This window comes from Pelobates fuscus, chromosome 6 (assembly GCF_036172605.1).
Source record: "Pelobates fuscus isolate aPelFus1 chromosome 6, aPelFus1.pri, whole genome shotgun sequence".
Lineage (NCBI taxonomy): Eukaryota > Metazoa > Chordata > Amphibia > Anura > Pelobatidae > Pelobates > Pelobates fuscus.
In genome coordinates, this window is record NC_086322.1 from 250,544,071 (window position 1) to 250,565,183 (window position 21,113).

At 42.6% G+C, this 21,113-nt stretch overlaps 1 protein-coding gene across 3 annotated transcripts in view; it reads left to right on the forward strand.

The window, feature by feature from the left end:
* The window catches only part of IFI35 (interferon induced protein 35), a 135,152-nt gene that overhangs the window by 36,435 nt on the left and 77,604 nt on the right, over positions 1-21,113 (forward strand). For all 3 annotated transcript variants that reach the window (XM_063458928.1, XM_063458929.1, XM_063458927.1), the window contains one exon: positions 9,134-9,208. In XM_063458928.1, the coding sequence (XP_063314998.1) occupies positions 9,134-9,208 (75 nt within the window). The remainder of the gene's footprint in view (positions 1-9,133; positions 9,209-21,113) is intronic.

The following is a 21,113-nucleotide window of genomic DNA, read 5'->3' on the forward strand; positions in this document are numbered from 1 at the left end:
TTTACTGACATTGTATAATAAGTACTAATCATTGTCGTCCATTGCATGTTTAACACCATAACCACTAATAATTGTATTGTGACCTTAACTTGTGCTTTGACCTATGCTAACCGTACTGTAACCGCTATTTGTAAAAGACGATGTTACTGGGGTGTGTTATAGACGGGTAATTCGTATATAGAGAATTATAGCGTGGGTGACTGTACAGTTACGCCAAAGGGCATAATATTGATTATATAGTGACTGGTGTAACAGCTGTGTGTGTACGGGAATTCCCTGAGTGTTTATTGTTATTGTGTACGTTTCACTTGGTAACCGTACCACGTGGTGCTGTTGCCAGAGGAAACGGGTGTGACTGTTGAATAGTACGCGTGTATAGTATTCGTTGTCGACGACGTTCCATTGTTAAGTATGGGTGCGTCGCAGTCAACGATTCCGGATCCCTTAGGATGTATGGTTAAGAATTTTAAAAAGGGATTCAAAGTTTGTGATTTTGGAGTTAAGATGTCTCCTGTACGTTTGGTCACTTTGTGCACTAGGGAGTGGCCTACTTTGGTTGCGGCATGGCCGCCACGTGGCAGTTTGGATCCAACTCTGGTACAGCGCTTACACGTGGCTGTATCAGGTAGGCCTGAACTTTACGGCCAGTTTCCTTATATTGACTGTTGGAGACAGGCCGTAAATGACTCGCCAAAATGGCTCCAGACATGCCACGAGGAGCAGTGTCGCCTCATGGTAGCTAGGACTTGTTCGTCCACTAGGACTGGTGTTAGGCCCATTTTGGACACGCCCCCTGAGTCCGAGATCCCTTTGCCGCCCCCTTACTTTCCGTTAAGAAGAAGTGACGCAAACGCAGGAAGCCCTGCACCCCTCCCCTCATTACCCTCATCCACTTCCGCTTCCTCCTCCAGTACAGGATCCACCCCCCCTCGTACTAAATCTCCCCTTCCGGAACCAGAACCCACCCCCATTAGAAACGAATATCCTGATTTGGCGCCACTTCAGACTTCCGGTCAAGCTTCATCTAGCTCGGCTCGAAGTGTTTTATTTACGACCTTTTCCCAAAACCAACCTCCCACATCCCCATACCCTACCTCTCCCCGACCGGAACCCATGACTGACGCCTCTCTACGTAGCCCCATCCAAACCCGACAGTTGACTGGTGCCCAACAATTAAAGCACTATCAGATGCCTCTTCGCCTAAATCCCGGGTCAGCTTATATCGATGCCGCAGGTCAAATGGCACACGCTGACCCTGTCTTCGTATATGTCCCATTTACCACTACCGACCTTTTAAACTGGAAGACCCATAATTCCTCGTATACTGAGAAACCACAAGCCATGACTGATCTGTTCACCTCAATAGTACAGACGCATAATCCGACATGGGCTGATTGCCAGCAGTTACTAATGACTTTATTTAACAATGAGGAAAGGACAAGAATAAATCAAGCAGCCATTAAAGCATTAGAAGATAGAGCCCGTGCTTTGAACCAAGCTAATCCAGCAGCATGGGCCGCAACACATTATCCCAACACTGATCCCGATTGGAACGTAAATGGTGCTGATATGGTTCAACTCAGAGCCTATAGAGACGCTATAATTGCTGGCATGAAAGCAGGAGGAAAGAAAGCCATTAACATGTCGAAGACAGTTGAGGTGATTCAGAAAAGCGATGAAGCGCCTAGTGTCTTTTATGACCGATTATTGGAGGCATACCGCTTGTATACCCCCTTTAATCCGGAAGACGCAGACAATTCCCGAATGGTTAACTCCGCCTTTGTCAGCCAAGCTTACGGAGATATTAAGCGCAAGCTACAAAAGTTAGAAGGGTTTGCAGGTATGTCCATCACCCAACTAATGGAGGTAGCTAATAAGGTTTATATGAACAGGGATACAGAAAGCAAGAAAGAGGAAGAGCGCAAGATGCGTAAAAAGGCTGATATGCTAGCGGTAGCGATCGCAGGCGTAGATAGACGGGGCCCAGATAGAGGCGATAGTAAGTGGAATGAGGAACCTCTAAGTAGAAATCAGTGCGCTTACTGTAGGGAAGAAGGGCATTGGAGAAATGAGTGTCCGCGAAGAGAACAGTCTGAGAGAGACAGACCTAGGTCAGGTTACGGAAACTTTAGAGGCAGAGCGAGAGGTAGAGGAGGCCCCGGAGGGAGTAATGGGTATAGAGGGAGTAATGGGAACAGAGGAAGTGTGAGGGAAGATAGGTATATTCCAGCAGCGCAAAGGTCCCGCGATAGAGAAGGTAGGGACTTCGTAGGATTGGCTGACACGGTCATGGAGGACTATTGATACCGACCAGGCTCCATCCCCCTTGGTCGAGCGGAGCCTATGGTCGATGTATCAATAGGGGGGAAAAGGAGTGCGTTCATGATCGACACTGGTGCTGAACATTCAGTGGTGACTAATCTAGTTGCTCCTCCATCTGGAAGGACTATTACTGTGATAGGAGCAACTGGAAGAAGTGCTGAAAGACCGGTTCTTAAAAGTCGACTCTGTACATTGGGAGGCCACGTAGTAAAACACCAATTCCTTTATATGCCTGAATGTCCAGTCCAATTGCTGGGACGTGATATGCTATCAAAATTGCAAGCGCAGATTACGTTCCTACCAAATGGAACAACATCTTTAAAGTTTAATGGACCTTCAGGTATTATGACTTTATCCGTACCAAAGGAAGAAGAGTGGCGACTTTATACAGTGTTGACTAGCCAAAACCCTAGGAGTGATGAGACATTGTTTAACATACCTGGAGTTTGGGCAGAGAACAACCCACCAGGACTGGCCCGCAATATTCCACCAATAAAAATTGAACTGAAACATGGGGTTTATCCAGTGAGCCTAAGACAATATCACATTCCGCAGAAGGCTAAGAAGAACATCCAATCCTATCTGGATAAGTTCATACGGTATGGTATCCTAAAATTCTGTACTTCCCCCTGGAACACCCCATTGCTGCCTGTTCAAAAGCCCGGTACAGATGAGTATCGACCTGTACAGGACTTAAGAGCAGTCAATGATGCGGTTGTTAGCATACATCCAGTTGTACCCAATCCATATAACCTGCTTGCTTTAATTCCGGGCGGGGCTACTTACTTCACAGTCTTAGATCTCAAAGATGCCTTCTTTTGCCTCCGAATTGCCGCAGAAAGTCAATGTATTTTCGCTTTCCAATGGGAGAACGCTGTAACGGGCTCAAAACGCCAAATGACTTGGACAAGACTGCCCCAAGGGTTTAAAAATTCACCTACCCTATTTGGTTCAGCCCTAAGTCAAGATCTACTGGATTTCGAGTCTATCCCAGGAGAATGTGTATTGTTACAATATGTAGATGACTTGTTGATAGCAGCAGTTACAAAAGAAATCTGTCAGCAAGCAACGCACGATCTACTGCACATTCTCTGGAAGGCAGGATACAAGGTGTCCAGGAAGAAGGCTCAGTTGTGTTTGCCAACTGTCAAGTATCTGGGATTCCATATCTCTGAAGGTCAAAGGATTATGGGGCCAGAGAGAAAAGAAGCTGTCTGCCAAATACCAATACCCAAGAATAGAAGACAAGTGCGAGAATTCTTGGGGGCAGCAGGCTTCTGTAGGATATGGATTCCCAGCTATGCGATACTAGCAAAACCTCTGTACGCAGCTATCAAAGGTACAGAGCACGACCCCTTCTTATGGACCCAAGAACAGCAAACGGCATTTGAAGATGTGAAGAAGGCTTTGATGAGTGCCCCAGCATTAGGTCTACCTGATCACACACGACCATTCTACTTATATGTACACGAGCAAAGAAGAATGGCTGTGGGAGTATTGACACAGTACTTGGGATCATGGCAAAGACCTGTTGCCTACATGTCTAAGCAACTGGATGCAGTGGCCAGCGGACTTCCACCTTGTCTAAGAGCCGTAGCTGCAGCCGCCCTGCTAGTAGCTGAAGCCGATAAACTCACTCTGGGTCAAGAACTTTATGTACGAGTCCCACATGCAGTACAGACGTTGTTGGATTACAAAGGAAATCATTGGTTTAGTAACAGCCGTATGACCAAGTATCAAGCAATGTTGTGTGAAAACCCAAGAGTGCATTTAGAGACTGTAAACACCTTAAATCCAGCTACCCTTTTGCCACAACCTACTGAAAGTCAACATGATTGTTTGGAAGTAATGGATGAAGTATTCTCAAGTAGACCAGATCTTCGTGATTTTCCCATCCAGAACCCCGATGTTCAATATTACACCGACGGCAGTAGTTATGTGAAAGAAGGGATCCGCTATGCAGGATATGCAGTGACAACAATAGACAAGGTGATAGAAGCTCGGCCACTGGCGAAAGGAACATCAGCACAAAAGGCAGAATTAATAGCACTAACACGAGCGTTACAATTGGCTGAAGGTTTAAGAGTGAATATCTATACGGACTCCAAGTATGCGTTTTTAACCACTCATGCCCACGGAGCTTTGTATAAAGAAAGAGGACTACTGAATTCAGAAGGCAAAGAAATCAAGTACGCAGCTGAAATCCTACAACTATTGGAAGCAGTGTGGGAGCCGAAAGAAGTCGGTATCATACATTGTCGAGCGCATCTGAGAGGAGATGGTGATGTAACCAAAGGAAATCGGATGGCAGATAGTGCAGCTAAGCGTGCTGCTGAATCAGGAAGACAGGAGTATGTGGGGCATATAGCTGCTCTAATACCAACTCCACTGTCCCAATGGACTCCAGTTTATACAGCTCAAGAAGAGGAGTGGTTAAAGACTGAACCGGGAAAGTATCTGGAGAACAAGTGGTATCAGCTAGAAGATGGAAGAATAGTTATACCAGCATCGCTAGCGGTAGAAATTGTCCAAAATTATCACAACGGGACACATTCTGGGAGAGACAGTACTGAAGAATCTCTCAGGAAACATTTCTACATACCAAGATTGTCCAACTTGACTCAGGCCATTGTACGTAGATGTGTAACGTGTGCTAAGAATAATGCAAGACAAGGACCAGTAAAACCACCAGGAGTCCAGTTTATGGGGGGACTCCCCATGTCCGATCTACAAATAGACTTTACAGTGATGCCTAAATCGGGTGGACATCGTTACCTGCTGGTAATTGTGTGCACCTATTCAGGCTGGGTAGAAGCATGTCCTACTCGTACAGAGAAAGCAGGAGAAGTTGTAAGATTCCTGCTACGAGAAATAATACCCCGATATGGACTACCCTGTTCTATAGGATCGGACAATGGTCCAGCTTTTGTTCACCAGTGCCTACAACAACTGACTCATATGCTTGGTATAAAGTGGAGGCTTCATACTGCATATAGACCCCAGAGTTCTGGTAAGGTAGAGAGAATGAATAGAACTATAAAGAACCAGTTGGCTAAAATGTGTCAGGAAACCCAACTTAAGTGGAACGTTCTCTTACCTATAGCTCTATTGCGAATCCGCAGTACCCCTACCATAAGGATGGGCCTCTCTCCTTTTGAAATTATGTATGGACGACCACCTCCCGTACTTGGTAACTTAAGGGGGGATTTGAGTCAGTTGGGAGAAGGAATTACTCGGCAGCAGGTTGTAGAGTTGGGTAAGACTATGGAGGAGGTACAGAAATGGGTACAAGATAGATTACCTGTGAATATTTATCCCCCTGTTCATAGTTATCATCCAGGAGACCAAGTGTGGATTAAAGAGTGGAATAATGTACCGTTAGGGCCCAAGTGGAGAGGTCCTTATGTTGTTCTTTTGTCTACCCCTACAGCGATAAAAGTAGCAGAAGTGACTCCGTGGATACATCACTCCAGGGTTAAACCAGCAGCAGTCGATTCTTGGCAAGTTACAGCAGATCCAGAGAATCCCTGCAAGATCCGGTTGAAACGCACTACTCAGTCGGAGTAACGAGGAATTATTGTGGATTACAAATTTTATTGTTACAGGTGTGAGTGAGAAGGCCATAATAAAGCCTGTCCGCTTACCAACACATAGTGTATAAGCCAGGAAAGTCTCGAAGGGACACCTGTGAAGACGAGCAGAACTCCATTCCCTGCAGCCCTCACATCCTGGAAGCTGAGGTTCCATCGCACGGACGAAGACTGAGGATGACGGCGAAAGATGTGCTTTTGATTGTGTTTATTTATATGTGTTTTTATATTCAGGAAGGTAGAGGTACCGACACTCCTAGCTGTGAGGTATGCATTAAGACTACGAGAACAGGTAACCATATTTCCCAAACCCTAATTTGGCATTCACAATACGAGTGTAAAGGAGATGTATCGAGATGTAGATACTTAAATATAGACTATAGTGTGTGCCATTTAGGAGTAGGAGAACCTAAGTGCTTCAGTCCGGAGTATAAGCCTCGTACAATTTGGTTGACTCTCAGGAATGGAGATCCTCAGGGGACCCTAATTAATAAGACGGTGTTAGAATCCGTACATTCTTCGGGTGTTCTGCTATTTGATGCGTGTAAAGCGATATCGAGTGGTAGAAAGCCGTGGAATGTATGTGGGGATCTTAGATGGGAGAGGACGTATGGGTCTAATGATAAATATATTTGTCCCAGTAGTAAAAATAAATATGTAAGTCCTAGATGCCCAAATAAAGACTATAACTTTTGTCCATATTGGTCTTGTGTGGGGTGGGCGACTTGGGGACAGACAGTAGATAAAGACATGATAGTGACTAAGTTGCCGACTAGCCCTTATTGTAAGTCTATGGAATGCAACCCAGTCCATATACTTATTAATAACCCCGACAAGTTCCTAGATAAGTATGGAAATTTATTTGGGTTTCAAATATACGGGACGGGTTTAGATCCTGGGACATTATTGTTTATAGGAATAGAGACTGATACGGTATCCTCCCAGACTCATCAAGTATACCATTCCTTTTATGAAGAGATGAGTATAGATAATAAGATCCCCCATAACGCTAAAAACCTGTTCATTGACCTAGCTGAAAGTATTGCCGGTAGTCTTAATGTTACCAACTGCTATGTGTGTGGAGGTACTAACATGGGAGACCAATGGCCTTGGGAAGCAAAGGAGGTAATGTCCGGTTCTGAGGCAGTTGACCAACTAATATCTACACAAGCCGATTATCATTTGAGTGTTAGAGGTAAATCTGAGTGGAGATTAAAGACCTCCATCATAGGTTATGTTTGCATAGCAAGGAAAGGAATAATGTATAATACTTCTGTAGGAGAATTAACTTGTCTAGGGCAAAAAGCTTATGATGATGATACAAAGAATACAACTTGGTGGTCGGCTTCAAATGTCTCAGAACCATCTAACCCGTTTGCTAGATACGCCAATTTAAAGGATGTGTGGTTTGATCTATCCATCACATCTACCTGGAGAGCCCCAGCAAATTTGTACTGGATCTGTGGTAAGAAAGCCTATTCGGAGCTGCCACAGGACTGGGAAGGGGCATGTGTGTTGGGTATGCTCAAACCATCCTTCTTCTTGTTACCGATTGAAACAGGTGAGACTTTAGGTGTTAAAGTGTATGATGTGAATCATAGGAAGAAAAGGGGACCCATAGAGATAGGTACCTGGGAAGATAATGAATGGCCTCCCCAGCGTATCATAGACTATTATGGGCCAGCCACGTGGGCTGAGGATGGTACCTTTGGTTATAGAACCCCTATTTATATGCTCAACCGCATTATAAGATTACAGGCGGTGGTTGAGATTATCACTAACGAAACATCACAAGCGCTCAATCTTCTAGCGAAGCATAACACCAGGATGAGGACAGCAGTCTACCAAAATAGATTAGCCTTGGATTACCTTTTGGCAGTAGAGGGAGGTGTATGTGGGAAGTTTAACCTAAGCAATTGCTGTCTTCAAATAGACGACGAAGGGCAAGCAATAGCTGAGCTTACTAGCCATATGGTTAAACTAGCGCATGTGCCTACTCAGGTATGGAAAGGGTACAATCCAAGTAGTTGGTTTGGTAGCTGGTATGAGTGGTTCGGAGGGCTTAAGGCAGTGGTAGGTGGAGTCCTACTGATTTTACTGTTGTGTCTACTCCTACCGTGTCTTATACCCTTAGTAGTTAGGTCTGTGCAAAGCCTGATAGGAAGTATAGCAGAGAGGAAGGCTGCTGCACAGATAATGGCGATATATAAGTATAAGGCTCTAGATCAGGGAGAACCAATGCAAGAAGATGAATGTTGAAGATTCACATCATAAGATAAGTCTGGTCTGGTTCAAGGTAACTTGCGGTGTAAGCAAACCAAGGTTAAGTGATGCCTCAAGTAATTGTAAAATATCAAGAGGCATCAAAGGGGGGAATGTGGTGGAATCTCGGTAAAAATAAATTTAGTAGGCCGAGATTACCACGTGGCATGTGTACGTGCATATGCTGACGTATCGATCAGTTGGTTGCACGAGGCAAGATACGATCAGTAGTGTACGGAGCATGTGCAAGAATACAGGATATAGTATTCCCCCTCCTCCATTGTGCTGGACAAGCCATGCGGTCAAACAGGAAGTTAATTCTTATTTGTGTTGATTGGTTAAGAGAATGTGCGGGTGGAGCTTAATATGGGAGGAGTTATATGCCTATATAAGGAGCCTGCACTATTGTCCGGGGCTCAGAACTTGCTGTATTTTGGTGACGCTAGTCCCTCTGAGTCCCGATCGGTGATCCAATAAAGAATCTCTTCCTTCCTGAAGAAACCTGTGTCCATCTCTCTGTGCTTGGCTTCCGTCAGTTTCTCCGGTATCAAAAGGAATGAATATATAATCTCCGAGGACATCATTTGTAAAATCCTGGAAAACTGCAGGTCCATTACATAGGCTGAGCGGCATAACAGCATATTCTTAAATACCACTCCTTGTGTTAAATGCGGTTTTCCATTCATGTCCCTATGTAATAAGCACCAAGTTGTGCGCACCCCTGAGATCCAATCTGGTAAATATAGATCCCCCCTTTAATCTGTCAAACAGCTCATGCATTCCTTATAGTTATTTTGTTGAGTCCTCTATAATCTATACAGGGCCCTAAATCTCCCTCCAAAGTATTTTAAGTTAGGATAGCATCATATCATGGCTTCCATCCAGAAAAGTGCATTATATTGCTAAAATGTCCAAATACATCTTGAAGACATTCATCCAATATATACTTTTTCTTTCAGTCCGACTTTGTGCATCTTGGGAAAACCAAGGAAATGACAGAAGAATTTCTTACAAATGAGATCCAGAAGTTAAAGGTTTGTTCCATAAGTATTTATGTTCTGTGAATTTTCCTGTTATTGTCATAACAAAAATGTTTTTTAACTGAGGGTTCTCAGACCATAACAATTTATATATATTTCATTTTGGACACATTTAGGCTGATTGAGTTTTTGGATGAATTCTGTTTTTTCCAAGGTCATGTTGAAGCTGTAAAAATTGATATAATTCTAAAGTAGGATTGTTGTAGATACTTTGAGTGCAGCTTTTGCAGGACACAGATCAGCATATAGGCAAGTTTATTTACTAATTTGACCATTTCAAGTGAATTCAAAGTAAATTACAAATTTAAAGTCAAAATAGTCAAACTGGAAGAATTTTCTTCAATTTGCCTATTCTAGCCTTAAGTTTGAATTCACTTTGAATTGTCACTTTATTAAAAAAACAACAACAACAAAAAAAAAAACCTGAGGGATTGCCTGTTTTTACACTTGGTGTGCTTGTGAGGGAGTCTGTCATTGATCCTAGTGTGAGATTGTTTAGGCTAGGATAGAACAGAACTTCTTGTCTAACACTGTAACAACCAAGCCATTAATAATGGAATAATGGGGGAGAAAGGTCCACCATAGGAAAAAGAATACAGAAAATGTAGTAATAGTCTCAAAAGATAAAATATAACTTTTATTACTTTTATTAAAAAGATATACGTTAAACCATTAGTACATAAAGTTTGCCTTCTTCAAATTAAATGCAGAAAAATCACTAGATAAGAAAGAAAATACATTTTACATCTATACAAAAATAATATTAATATCCAAAATGAAACAATATCAGGTAAAATAAAAAAGAAGATATATAGAATTGATTTGAAAAACACAATAATAACAAAAACCATTAATGATAATAATGCAAAAATGTATTAAGACAGTATTGTATCTGCTAACTCAAAGGAACACTATAGTCACCTAAATTACTTTAGCTAAATAAAGCAGTTTTAGTGTATAGATCATTCCCCTGCAATTTCACTGCTCAATTCACTGTCATTTAGGAGTTAAATCCCTTTGTTTCTGTTTATGCAGCCCTAGCCACACCTCCCCTGGCTATGATTGACAGAGCCGGCATGAAAAAAAAACTGGTTTCACTTTCAAACAGATGTAATTTACCTTAAATAATTGTATCTCAATCTCTAAATTGAACTTTAATCACATACGGGAGGTTCTTGCAGGGTCTAGCAAGCTATTAACATAGCAGGGGATAAGAAAATCTTAATTAAACAGAACTTGCAATAAAGAAAGCCTAAATAGGGCTCTCTTTACAGGAACTGTTTATGGAAGGCTGTGCAAGTCACATGCAGGGAGGTGTGACTAGGGTTCATAAACAAAGGGATTTAGCTCCTAAATGGCAGAGGATTGAGCAGTGAGGCTGCAGGGGCATGTTCTATACACCAAAACTGCTTCATTAAGCTAAAGTTAATCAGGTGACTATAGTGTCCCTTCAAGGTATACATTTAAATGCCCAGAGTTAGTCAAAATTAATCAATATTCCAATAGTCTCTTAGAATGTGTTACAATAATTTATAATCACTTGGTCTTTAAATATATATTGGAATATTTTTTCTGATAGTTAACGTTGTTTATAAACTGTGTATAGTAGTGATGTCTAAAAATTTGTCAAAATTGGTCAATGTTCTAATAAATTTCTTAAAGGACCACTATAGTGCCAGGAAAACAAGCCAGTTTTCCCTAGCTCTATATAGTCCTGTGGTCCCACCCACCCTCAGGGCCCTTCTCTGAAACTGCTATGTTTACAGCTGCAGGATTAAATCCTGTGGGGGGGCTGGCACCCAGGCCACTTAATTGAGCTGACGTGGTCTGGGTGACTATAGTGGTCCTTTAATATATATCAGAGTGGATTATAGTCTCTTTGTATGTGTTAAAAGAATTGCTACTAAAAGATAATGATGTTTGGATCGTCTACAAAATGTTCATTCAAGGTATAACTTACTCATATTATATGGATTTAGAATGGCTTCCTAAAGCGGAGTGTGTATTAGAAGTATAAGAATGACGGTGATTCAGTTTTGTTACAAAGAGTTATGCTGAAAATATAAACTTTTGTCCTAATAACTTGTATCTTGCGAACTAGATATAGGAATAGGATTTTGAGAAAAAGGTCCTGTTATAAAGTAGCAGGGAAGGTGCATGGGTCGGCTCTGCCCTGTTATAATCTATTTATTAACGAATAATACGGTCTAGTCCTGGAGTCCATTGAGTTAGGAGATACAATACTGTCTTAATCTATTTTTGCAATATTATCATTATTGTTTTTTTTTGTTTTTTTTATTGTATCTGCTAACTCAATGCTATGTTAGGACAGGACCTTTTTTTCAAACTCCTATTTGTATATCTTGTTCGCTTTTTTATTGTAAAGATCCTGTCAGCTTAAGAGTGACATCTAGTGTTCATTTATAACACTCTCCTGTATCTATTATTTTTGTTGAAATGTCACAAAGAAATTTAGATACAAGTTAGGCAATATTAGTACAAAGGTTTATATGTCCAGCCTAACTCTTTGCAACATAACTAAGGTAATTCACTGTCACTCTTTTACTTCTACTCTTTAGGAAACCATAAAATGGCTTTTGTCACTGGGTTTGCATGTGACAAACTGCCCTGCCCCCCTGTCTCTTGGAGGAGCCGGATTGCTAGCCTCTTACCCTGGGATGCTGGCCCTTTAAGTTATGGAGTCTTAAGGCACTTGGGACAGAGCCCTTTGTCCCTGGATCACACCGTTTGCCTTATTTGCTTGGATTTTACATTTCCCCTGGTACATTCGTATGTTGGTTTGTGCAGTTTAACTTCCAGTACAGCCAGGATAATGCTTTTCGTACAGACGAACAAACTGCCGAATGGCCACTCTGTGGAGTGTGCTGCTTATTTACCACCCAGACCTTGCGGTTAACCGCAAGGTAATTGATGAAAGGCATGGGGATCCGTGTTCGTCTACCGAACACGTGGCAATCACCATTTTGGAGTGTCGACCGCGCAGCGGTAAACGGCGACGATACCCTGGAACTAATTTCGGCTACTTATTTTGCCGAACACCGCTGCTACCTCTTCAGGTCCTCGTTCATATGGTGGAAAACACATGAATGCCGGAGATACTACTTCATTCGTGCGTGGATGTATGCGAAAGGGATCAGCGCTGCACGGATAGCAGGATCCTTTACAATTCTATTTTAATATAATATGAGTAGGTTATACCTCAAATGAAAATTTTGAAGACAATCCACACAAAGTTTGGTTCCAAGGGATTGTGCATTCTTACTTTCTTCATCTCACAGACTTCCATCATGAAAGAAATGCAAGGAGCTGTGCTGTTTATGTTTCTGTTTTTTGGCACTGCACTGAAAGAACAGTTTTTTTTAAGTTTTCTGTAAAAAACCACCCTAGCAGGAAACTGTTGGTGGTGGTTATTACTGATTACAGCTATGCCTGGCCACTGCCACTTACACGAAATTTGATTTAGAGTTTGACAGGTCTCTCTTGTTAACTGGTTGTAGATAGAAAATCCTTTACTGCTGCACAGTAAAAAAAAATACAAATACATTTTTGAATAAACATTTCCCTTGCCTAGCTATAGCGGTGGCACTCGCTAAAAACCAACTTTTATTTGGAGAGGTATAAATAATTTATTTAATCATAGTGTGAGACTGGTGATTACTGAGGTAACTGGTTACCACTTAGTGCCACTTATTTCCAATTGGTTTCACCGATTACACGCTTGATAGGTCTTTTTTTTTTTTTATTGTGGAAAGAAAATCTTTATTGTTTTTTTCTGAGTGTGTTCGGGTCAGTATGTGCTATACAATGTTTGTGCACAAAGCACTGTTTGCTGTGCAGTGTATTGTTATTGTTTTTTTTTCAAAGAAGCTTTATTTGTGTCATCAGAACAATTACAGCAGTAGAGTAAAGAAGTAGCATAAGAGACGCAAAGGTCTCGTGTAAAAACAAGCATAAGATAAACGAGAGCCATTGCTATTAAATCTAGTATAAAGCTGTTGTTGGAACAGGCATAAATTGTCACCTTGTAGTCTTACTGGATTGGGTGTATATTTCAGCAATGTTGTGAAGTGTGCAAGGTGTTGCGTCATACAATAGCGGACACGCAAGTCCTAGCAATAGCATCAAAATGTACAGGTCATGTATTATTATATTCAATACATCTGTTCATATTGCAATGCATGTTTGAGGCGTATGTCCTCAATTATGAGGGAAGTTAAGACTAGGCCTCAGCCGGGTCTCGGCTCCAGTGGGCGTGTATAGTGTATGCATACAATGAGGTATCAGGTAAGTGGTATTGCCAACTAGTTTGGTCTACAGGTTTGGGTGTGTGGAGTATCTGTTTGTCACAGTGGACGTGAACATAAGCTATCCGTCCTCTCATCAATGGAGAGGGCAAGTATCTAGGGTGTGCAGAATAAGAGGTATAGAAAGAGAAAGATGAATAAAAAAAAAGTGATTCGAGAAAAGGGAGAGAGAGAGAAAAAAGGGGGTGGAGAGGCCGGTGGTCAGCACAGCTGCCTATAGTGCGCAGTTTCTGTGACCCTTGATGCGTGTTTCAGTGGTGGCCATGGTTCCGGGGCGTACCGTGCAGGGCGGCGACCCCCAAATCAGGGGTGCGAGGCCCCTCCTACGGGCGTGGGCCCCCCGGCACATCACGCTCCGCCACATGTTCTCTCCTCCACCCGTTCCATCTATTGCCCTATCGCTAGGGTCGTGTCTTGCTTCCAATACAGTGGGATCATAGCCTTGGCAGCATTCAGCAAGTGTCAAAGGATAGATTTCCTGTAAGCCCCGATGGTGGTTGGTGACTTCTCCCATTGAGCCGCAGAGAACGATTTATCCAGTATGCTTTCCCAGCAGCGGCGGGAAGTGTCTTTGTTCTCCAGATGTCCCACAAATAGGATTAGAGAATGATTAGAGAAAGATGGCTGTGGGAGGTGGGACGTGTTGCTATGGCGATGGTAGGGGCCGGGAATAGTGATCGCAGCGGTGATGGCGGTGGAGCTGCCCGTGGTCTGAGTTTCGGCTCTGGCAATAAGAAGGGTCAGTAGTCCAGGCGTTTCTGATTAGGTCAGAAATTAAAGTAGAGGGCTGAGCAAAGGATTAACTCTGCCATTAGTGATGTACCGAACGGTTCACTGGCGAATAGTTCCTGGCGAACATATCGCGTTCGTGTTTGCCGCGGCGGGCGAACACATGCGCGGTTCGATCTGCCCCCTATTCGTCATCATTGAGTAAACTTTGACCCTGTTCCTCACGGTCAGCAGACACATTCCAGCCAATCAGCAGCACACCCTCCCTAGCAGACCCTCCTACCTCCTGGACAGCAACCATTTTAGATTCATTTGGAAGCTGCATACATTTTTTTGCAATTTTTTTTTTTATTATTTTTTTTATTTTTTTATTTATTTTTTATTTTTGTAGTGCATGGAGGTATAACAAATGAGCATGTGGTACCCCAATGGCATTCCTCATGCTTTTCAAGTAACAATTGTAACAATAGGGTATATGTTAATATGTTAATGTCTGCGCAGAGCCCTCCATGGGTGAAGATGGATAAAAAAAAATTTGCGCTCGGGTTTTTTATTTTATTTTTAAGTTCGACGGGTCTGATGGCTTTTTATTTGGCCTTTTTTGGGGCTGAAAAATGAAGATTTTAGAAAAAAGAAGACGTTGAATAGTAAGTTGAATTTTACTTTACAGGGTAGTAATTTTATTCCCCCTCACTATTTTTTAGGGTGAGGGGGGTAGGTAGGGGCTTTTTTATTTGGGTGTGTGACTAAGGGCTTGGGGACCCCTAGTCACCTTTGATGGGGGAGGGGGGGGGGTTCATTTAGGGCCCCCACCCGCTGCTCTACACACACTATACACACTCTACACACACTATACACACTCTACAGACACTGCATACACTCTACACACACTGCAAACACTGCACACACTGTACACACACTGTACACACTATGCACACACTGCATACACTATGCACACACTATACACACACACTACACACTGCACACAATATACACACACTACACACACTGCATACACACTGCACACACTACAAACACTATACACACACTGCACACACTACACACACTGCATACACACTATACACACACACTATACACACACTGCATACACTATACACACACTGCACACACTCTACACACACTGCATACACTATACACAATCTACACACACTGCATACACACTGCATACACTATACACACTGCACTAACTATACACACACTGCACACACTATACACACACTGCATACACCCTATACACACACTGCATATACACTATACACACACTGCATACACACTATATACACACTATACACACTGCACACACTATACACATTATACACACACTGCACACACCATGCACACACTATACACACACACTGCATACACACTGCACACAATATACACACACTATACACACACTATACACACAATATACACACACTATACACACTATACACACACTGCATACACTATGCACACACTATACACACACACTACACACACTGCATACACACTGCACACAATATACACACACTGCATACACACTGCACACAATATACACACACTGCATACACACTGCACACAATATACACACACTGCATACACACTGCACACAATATACACACACTGCATACACACTGCACACACTATACACACACTACATGCACTACACACACTGCATACACACTATACACACACACTGCATACACTATGCACACACTGCACTAACTATACACACACTGCACACACACTATACACACACTGCATACACCCTATACACACACTGCATACACACTATACACACACTGCATACACACTATACACACTGCACACACTATACACACACTGCATACACACTATACACACACTGCACACACACTATACACACACTGCACACACTATACACACACTACACACACTATACACACACTATACACACAATATACACACACACTGTACACACTATACACACACTGTATACACTATGCACACACTATACACACACTACGCACACTGCACACAATATACACACACTACACACACTGCACACACTATACACACACTGCACACACTACATGCACTACACACACTGCATACACACTATACACACACACACTGCATACACTATGCACACACTGCACACTCTATACACACACTGCACACACTCTACACACACTGCATACACTATACACACTCTACACACACTGCATACACACTGCACACACTATACACACACTGCACTAACTATACACACACTGCACTAACTATACACACACACTGCACACACTATACACACACTGCATACACCCTATACACACACTGCATACACACTATACAAACACGGCATACACACTATAAACACACCATACACACACTGCATACACACTATACACACAATATACACACACTGTACACACTGCATACACTATGCACACTCTACACACACTGCATACACACTGCATACACTATACACACACTGCACTAACTATACACACACTGCATACACCCTATACACACTGCTATGGGCCTGAGGAGCGCAGTTGGATTTCAGCTGATGCTGTTCATGCTCCCCGCCTTGTGCGTTCTTTCCATTCTCGTTTTCCTGCCAGACCTGGTCCTACCCGCCCGGAAGGTGTGTCCTGGGGGGGGGGGGTACTGTAGCGTTACTTACCTTATCCAGGGGCCGGCCTCGGTCCTCTCTTCGAGCCGCGCGCAGTCCTGCTGCTGCATGAGCCGCGCGCGGCTCATCCGACGGCTTCAATAGGAAGGCGGGCAGTGACCGCGAGAAGCGGTCACGTGTCCCGCCTGGATCTAAGAGCACGCCGCGAGTCTCGGGCGCGCTCTTAAAGAGACAGTGGGAGCCTAAATTGCCAAAAGGCTCCCATTGGCCCCTGTCATACCACACTCCCCATACACTTACCTTTGGATATGACAGGAGCCAATCACATTAGTTTAGAAGCTATTTAAACTTACCCTTTTCCCTTAGTTCCTTGCCCTATCGTGGTTTCTGCTACAGTTCCCCTTAGCGCTTGTGGTGTTCAGTTGCGTTTCTTCGTTTTGACCTTGGCTTTGTATTCTGACTTCGTTTTCGCTTTATCCTTATCTGTTCTGTTTGCCGGCTTGCTGTTTACTGTGTACCAGACCCCGGCTATTCCTAGTTTACGCTGTCTCTTTGTGCCCTTGACCTCGGATCGTTCCTGACTCTGTACTTCTCCTATATACGTCGAGTCCGGCCACTCTAAGGACCGGTAGATGTATCATCCCTCTGTGTTGTCTTCTGTTTAGCTGGATCCTGCGTGTTGGGGTATAATCTCGTTACAATACGATAGGGCCATGGACCCCGCAGATTTAGCTCAACAGATGGCGTCCCATGAGGCTAGATTTGTAGAGCAGGATCACCGTATGGATCAGATAGCCCAGGCTCTCCAAACGATCTTAGCTAGAAAGAGAGAGGGCGTATACCGCGCCTATTAGTTCAAATTTAAAATATACAAAAAATACATACATATGTTCTTGGATATTCCAATTAATCGTGACCTCAAAAAGAAATTAAGATAAAAAAATAATAGTGCAATACAGAAAATTTTATCTTAAAAATAGATAGTAACTATGTGCAGTCCACTCACATGGAAATGAGCTATGACAGAGCTCTACTGTGAAGCGCTTGGACGGTACAATCCCCGTCTTTGGATTAGTAGTAGTTGCCACAGATGTTTTCAAGGTGCCATATGCGTAGTTGGTATAAAAGAAAAGATAGCAGCAATATGGTGAAGTAAGTCCAAATGGTATAATAGATAATAAATAGTATTGTACTTACACTTTCCAGAGCATGTAACCTGCTCTAGTGTAAACAGCTTAGGTGGTATGATCCCCACCAAGGATATACAGGATACCAGGAAATGAAGATTGTAAGTCTAAAAAGTAACTTAAAAGTATACTTTAATATAACCAAACTAAACAATGAATTATAAAATATAAATATAAAATATAGTCCCACTTTACGCGTTTCGCCTGATAGGCTTCTTCAGAAGTGTGTCTTAGCAAGAACCATTCCAGCAACCACACCTAACCCTCCTACACCCCTTCTTCCTGAAGTATTTACTTTACCTAATACTTCGGCCCATTTAACACCTCCTCCTAGGTATGGAGGGGACTCTAAGACATGCAGAGGTTTCATTAATCAAATAGAATTCCACTTTGAGATGTATCCACGTTCATTTCCCACAGAGAGGTCTAAGGTTGGGTTCCTTATGCACCAACTTACCGATAAAGCACTTGAGTGGGCAAATCCTATTTGGGAAGCTAATGGACCTATGGTGCATGATTTCAACAGTTTTCTTACGGCTTTTCGCAGAACTTTTGACACAATGAAAAGGCCGCAAGAGCATTAATGAGAATTAAACAGGGTTCTAGGTCTGTGGCTGATTATGCTATTCAGTTTCGTACCCTTGCCTCACAGGTAGATTGGACCAACAATGGGTTAACTACTGCCTTCATGGAAGGTTTATCAGACTCTATATTGGATGAGGTAGCAGCTAAGGAGCTTCCTATTGCCTTAGAGGACCTTATTGACTACCTTATTGATATAGATAATAGGATTCGTGACAGGCTCTATACTAAGAACAGGAATAGACGTTTTGTTACACCTATTAACCCCAGAGTTAATATACCGGAGAGTGTTAAAGTATCTGATGAGGAACCTATGCAATTAGGGGTTGCCAAACTCACTGATACTGAGAAATTACATAGGAGAAGGGAGGGACTCTGCCTATACTGTGGTAGGAGAGACCATATGGTAAAGGAATGTCCTTTGCTTCCGGAAAACTCTCGCACCTAAGACCTTATAGGGGACTGGCCTTGGGTGTGATATCTAAGTGTCCTAAATTGCCTCCTAACCGCTTGCTTCTCCCTGTTTCTTTACATATGGGAGAGAGTTGTATAGTTGAACACATATACGCTCTGGTTGACTCCGGGGCAGCTGAAAATTTTATAGACTCTGGTTTTGTAAAGAAAAACAACATTCCCATCAGAGAGAAGGAGATACCCTTGGCCGTTGAGGCCATAGATGGGAAACCATTAAGTTCTCCAGTTGTTACTCATGAGACTGTACCATTACACATGTACACAGGGGTTGAAACCATTCGGTTCCATGTCATCACCTTTTCCTCTTCACAATTAGTGTTAGGGTATCCATGGTTACGTGCTCACAATCTCATTTTTGACTGGGAGACAGGGCAAATACAATCATGGAGTGAAGCCTGCCACGAGTCTTGTACTATTGAAGTCACGCCTTTGTATTCTATTAATGTTCCTACCATTCCTCCTTTGTCTACGGCTATACCCTCTCAGTACTTATCTCTAAAGACTGTCTTCAAAAAAAGGGAGGCTGACAAATTACCGCCTCACAGACCCTACGATTGTGCTATTGACTTGTTGCCTGGCACTATACCTCCAAAGGGCAGGGTGTACCCTTTATCGGTTCAAGAAAACCGTGTCATGGAGGAATATATTAAGGAATAATTAGACAAGGGATTTATTAGGAGATCCTCTTCTCCGGCTGGAGCGGGGTTCTTCTTTGTATCGAAGAAAGAAGGTGATTTAAGACCGTGTATCGATTATAGAGGTCTAAATAAAATCACCATCAAAAATGCATACCCTATACCATTAATCACAGAATTGTTTGACAGGCTCAAACATGCTACGGTATTCACCAAACTGGATCTTAGAGGAGCATACAATTTAATACGTATCAAGAAAGACCACGAATGGAAGACAGCATTCAACACTAGATCAGGCCATTATGAGTATACTGTTATGCCATTTGGGCTTTGCAATGCCCCAGCAGTATTTCAAGAATTTATTAATGATGTCTTAAGAGACTTTATTCACACATTTGTTATTGTGTACTTTGATGACATTTTAATATATTCTACAGACTTACACACTCATCACAGACATGTTACAACAGTTCTGAAGACCCTTCTTGCTAATGGTCTTTATTGTAAACTAGAAAAATGTCTTATTTGACCAATCCGAAGTCCAGTTTTTGGGGTATTTGATTTCCGCTAAAGGTTTTCGTATGGATCCCCAGAAGCTTGCTGCTGTCATAGAATGGCCTCTACCGCAAGGTCTGAAAACCATTCAGCGTTTTCTTGGTTTCTCCAATTATTATAGACGTTTTATCAAAGGTTTCTCATCTATTGTAGCACCTATTACCCGTATGATAAAAAAGGATGGCAATACTTGTGTCTGGTCTACCGAGGCACTTCAGGCTTTTGAATTTCTTAAGACTACGTTCGCCTCTGCACCTATTTTACAGCATCCTGTCCCCTCACTGCCCTATATTCTTGAAGTTGATGCTTCCGATATCGGGGTAGGTGCTGTCTTATCCCAAAGAGAGTCACCTGAAAAGCCATTGCATCCTTGTGGCTTCTTTTCTAAACAAATGTCCAAAGCAGAGAAAAATTATGATGTGGGTAATCGCGAACTCCTTGCTATTATTTTAGCACTTAAAGAATGAAGACATTTGTTAGAAGGAACTAAGGATCCCATCCTCATATTTACGGAACACAAGAACCTATCCTACCTTAGCGAAGCTAAAAGATTGTCTTCCAGGCAGGCTAGGTGGTCACTGTTTTTGTCTCATTTCAATTATATTATCACCTATAGGTCAGGTGATCGCAACACTAAAGCAGACGCTCTGTCCAGACAGTTCGAAACTACTGACAAACATGAGATTGATGTTACTCCTGTCATTCCCCCAGACAGGATAATAGCTACTACTATTTTGTCTATTTCCTCGTCCCTCTTGCAGGCCATACAAGCGAAACAAAGCATGGCACCTA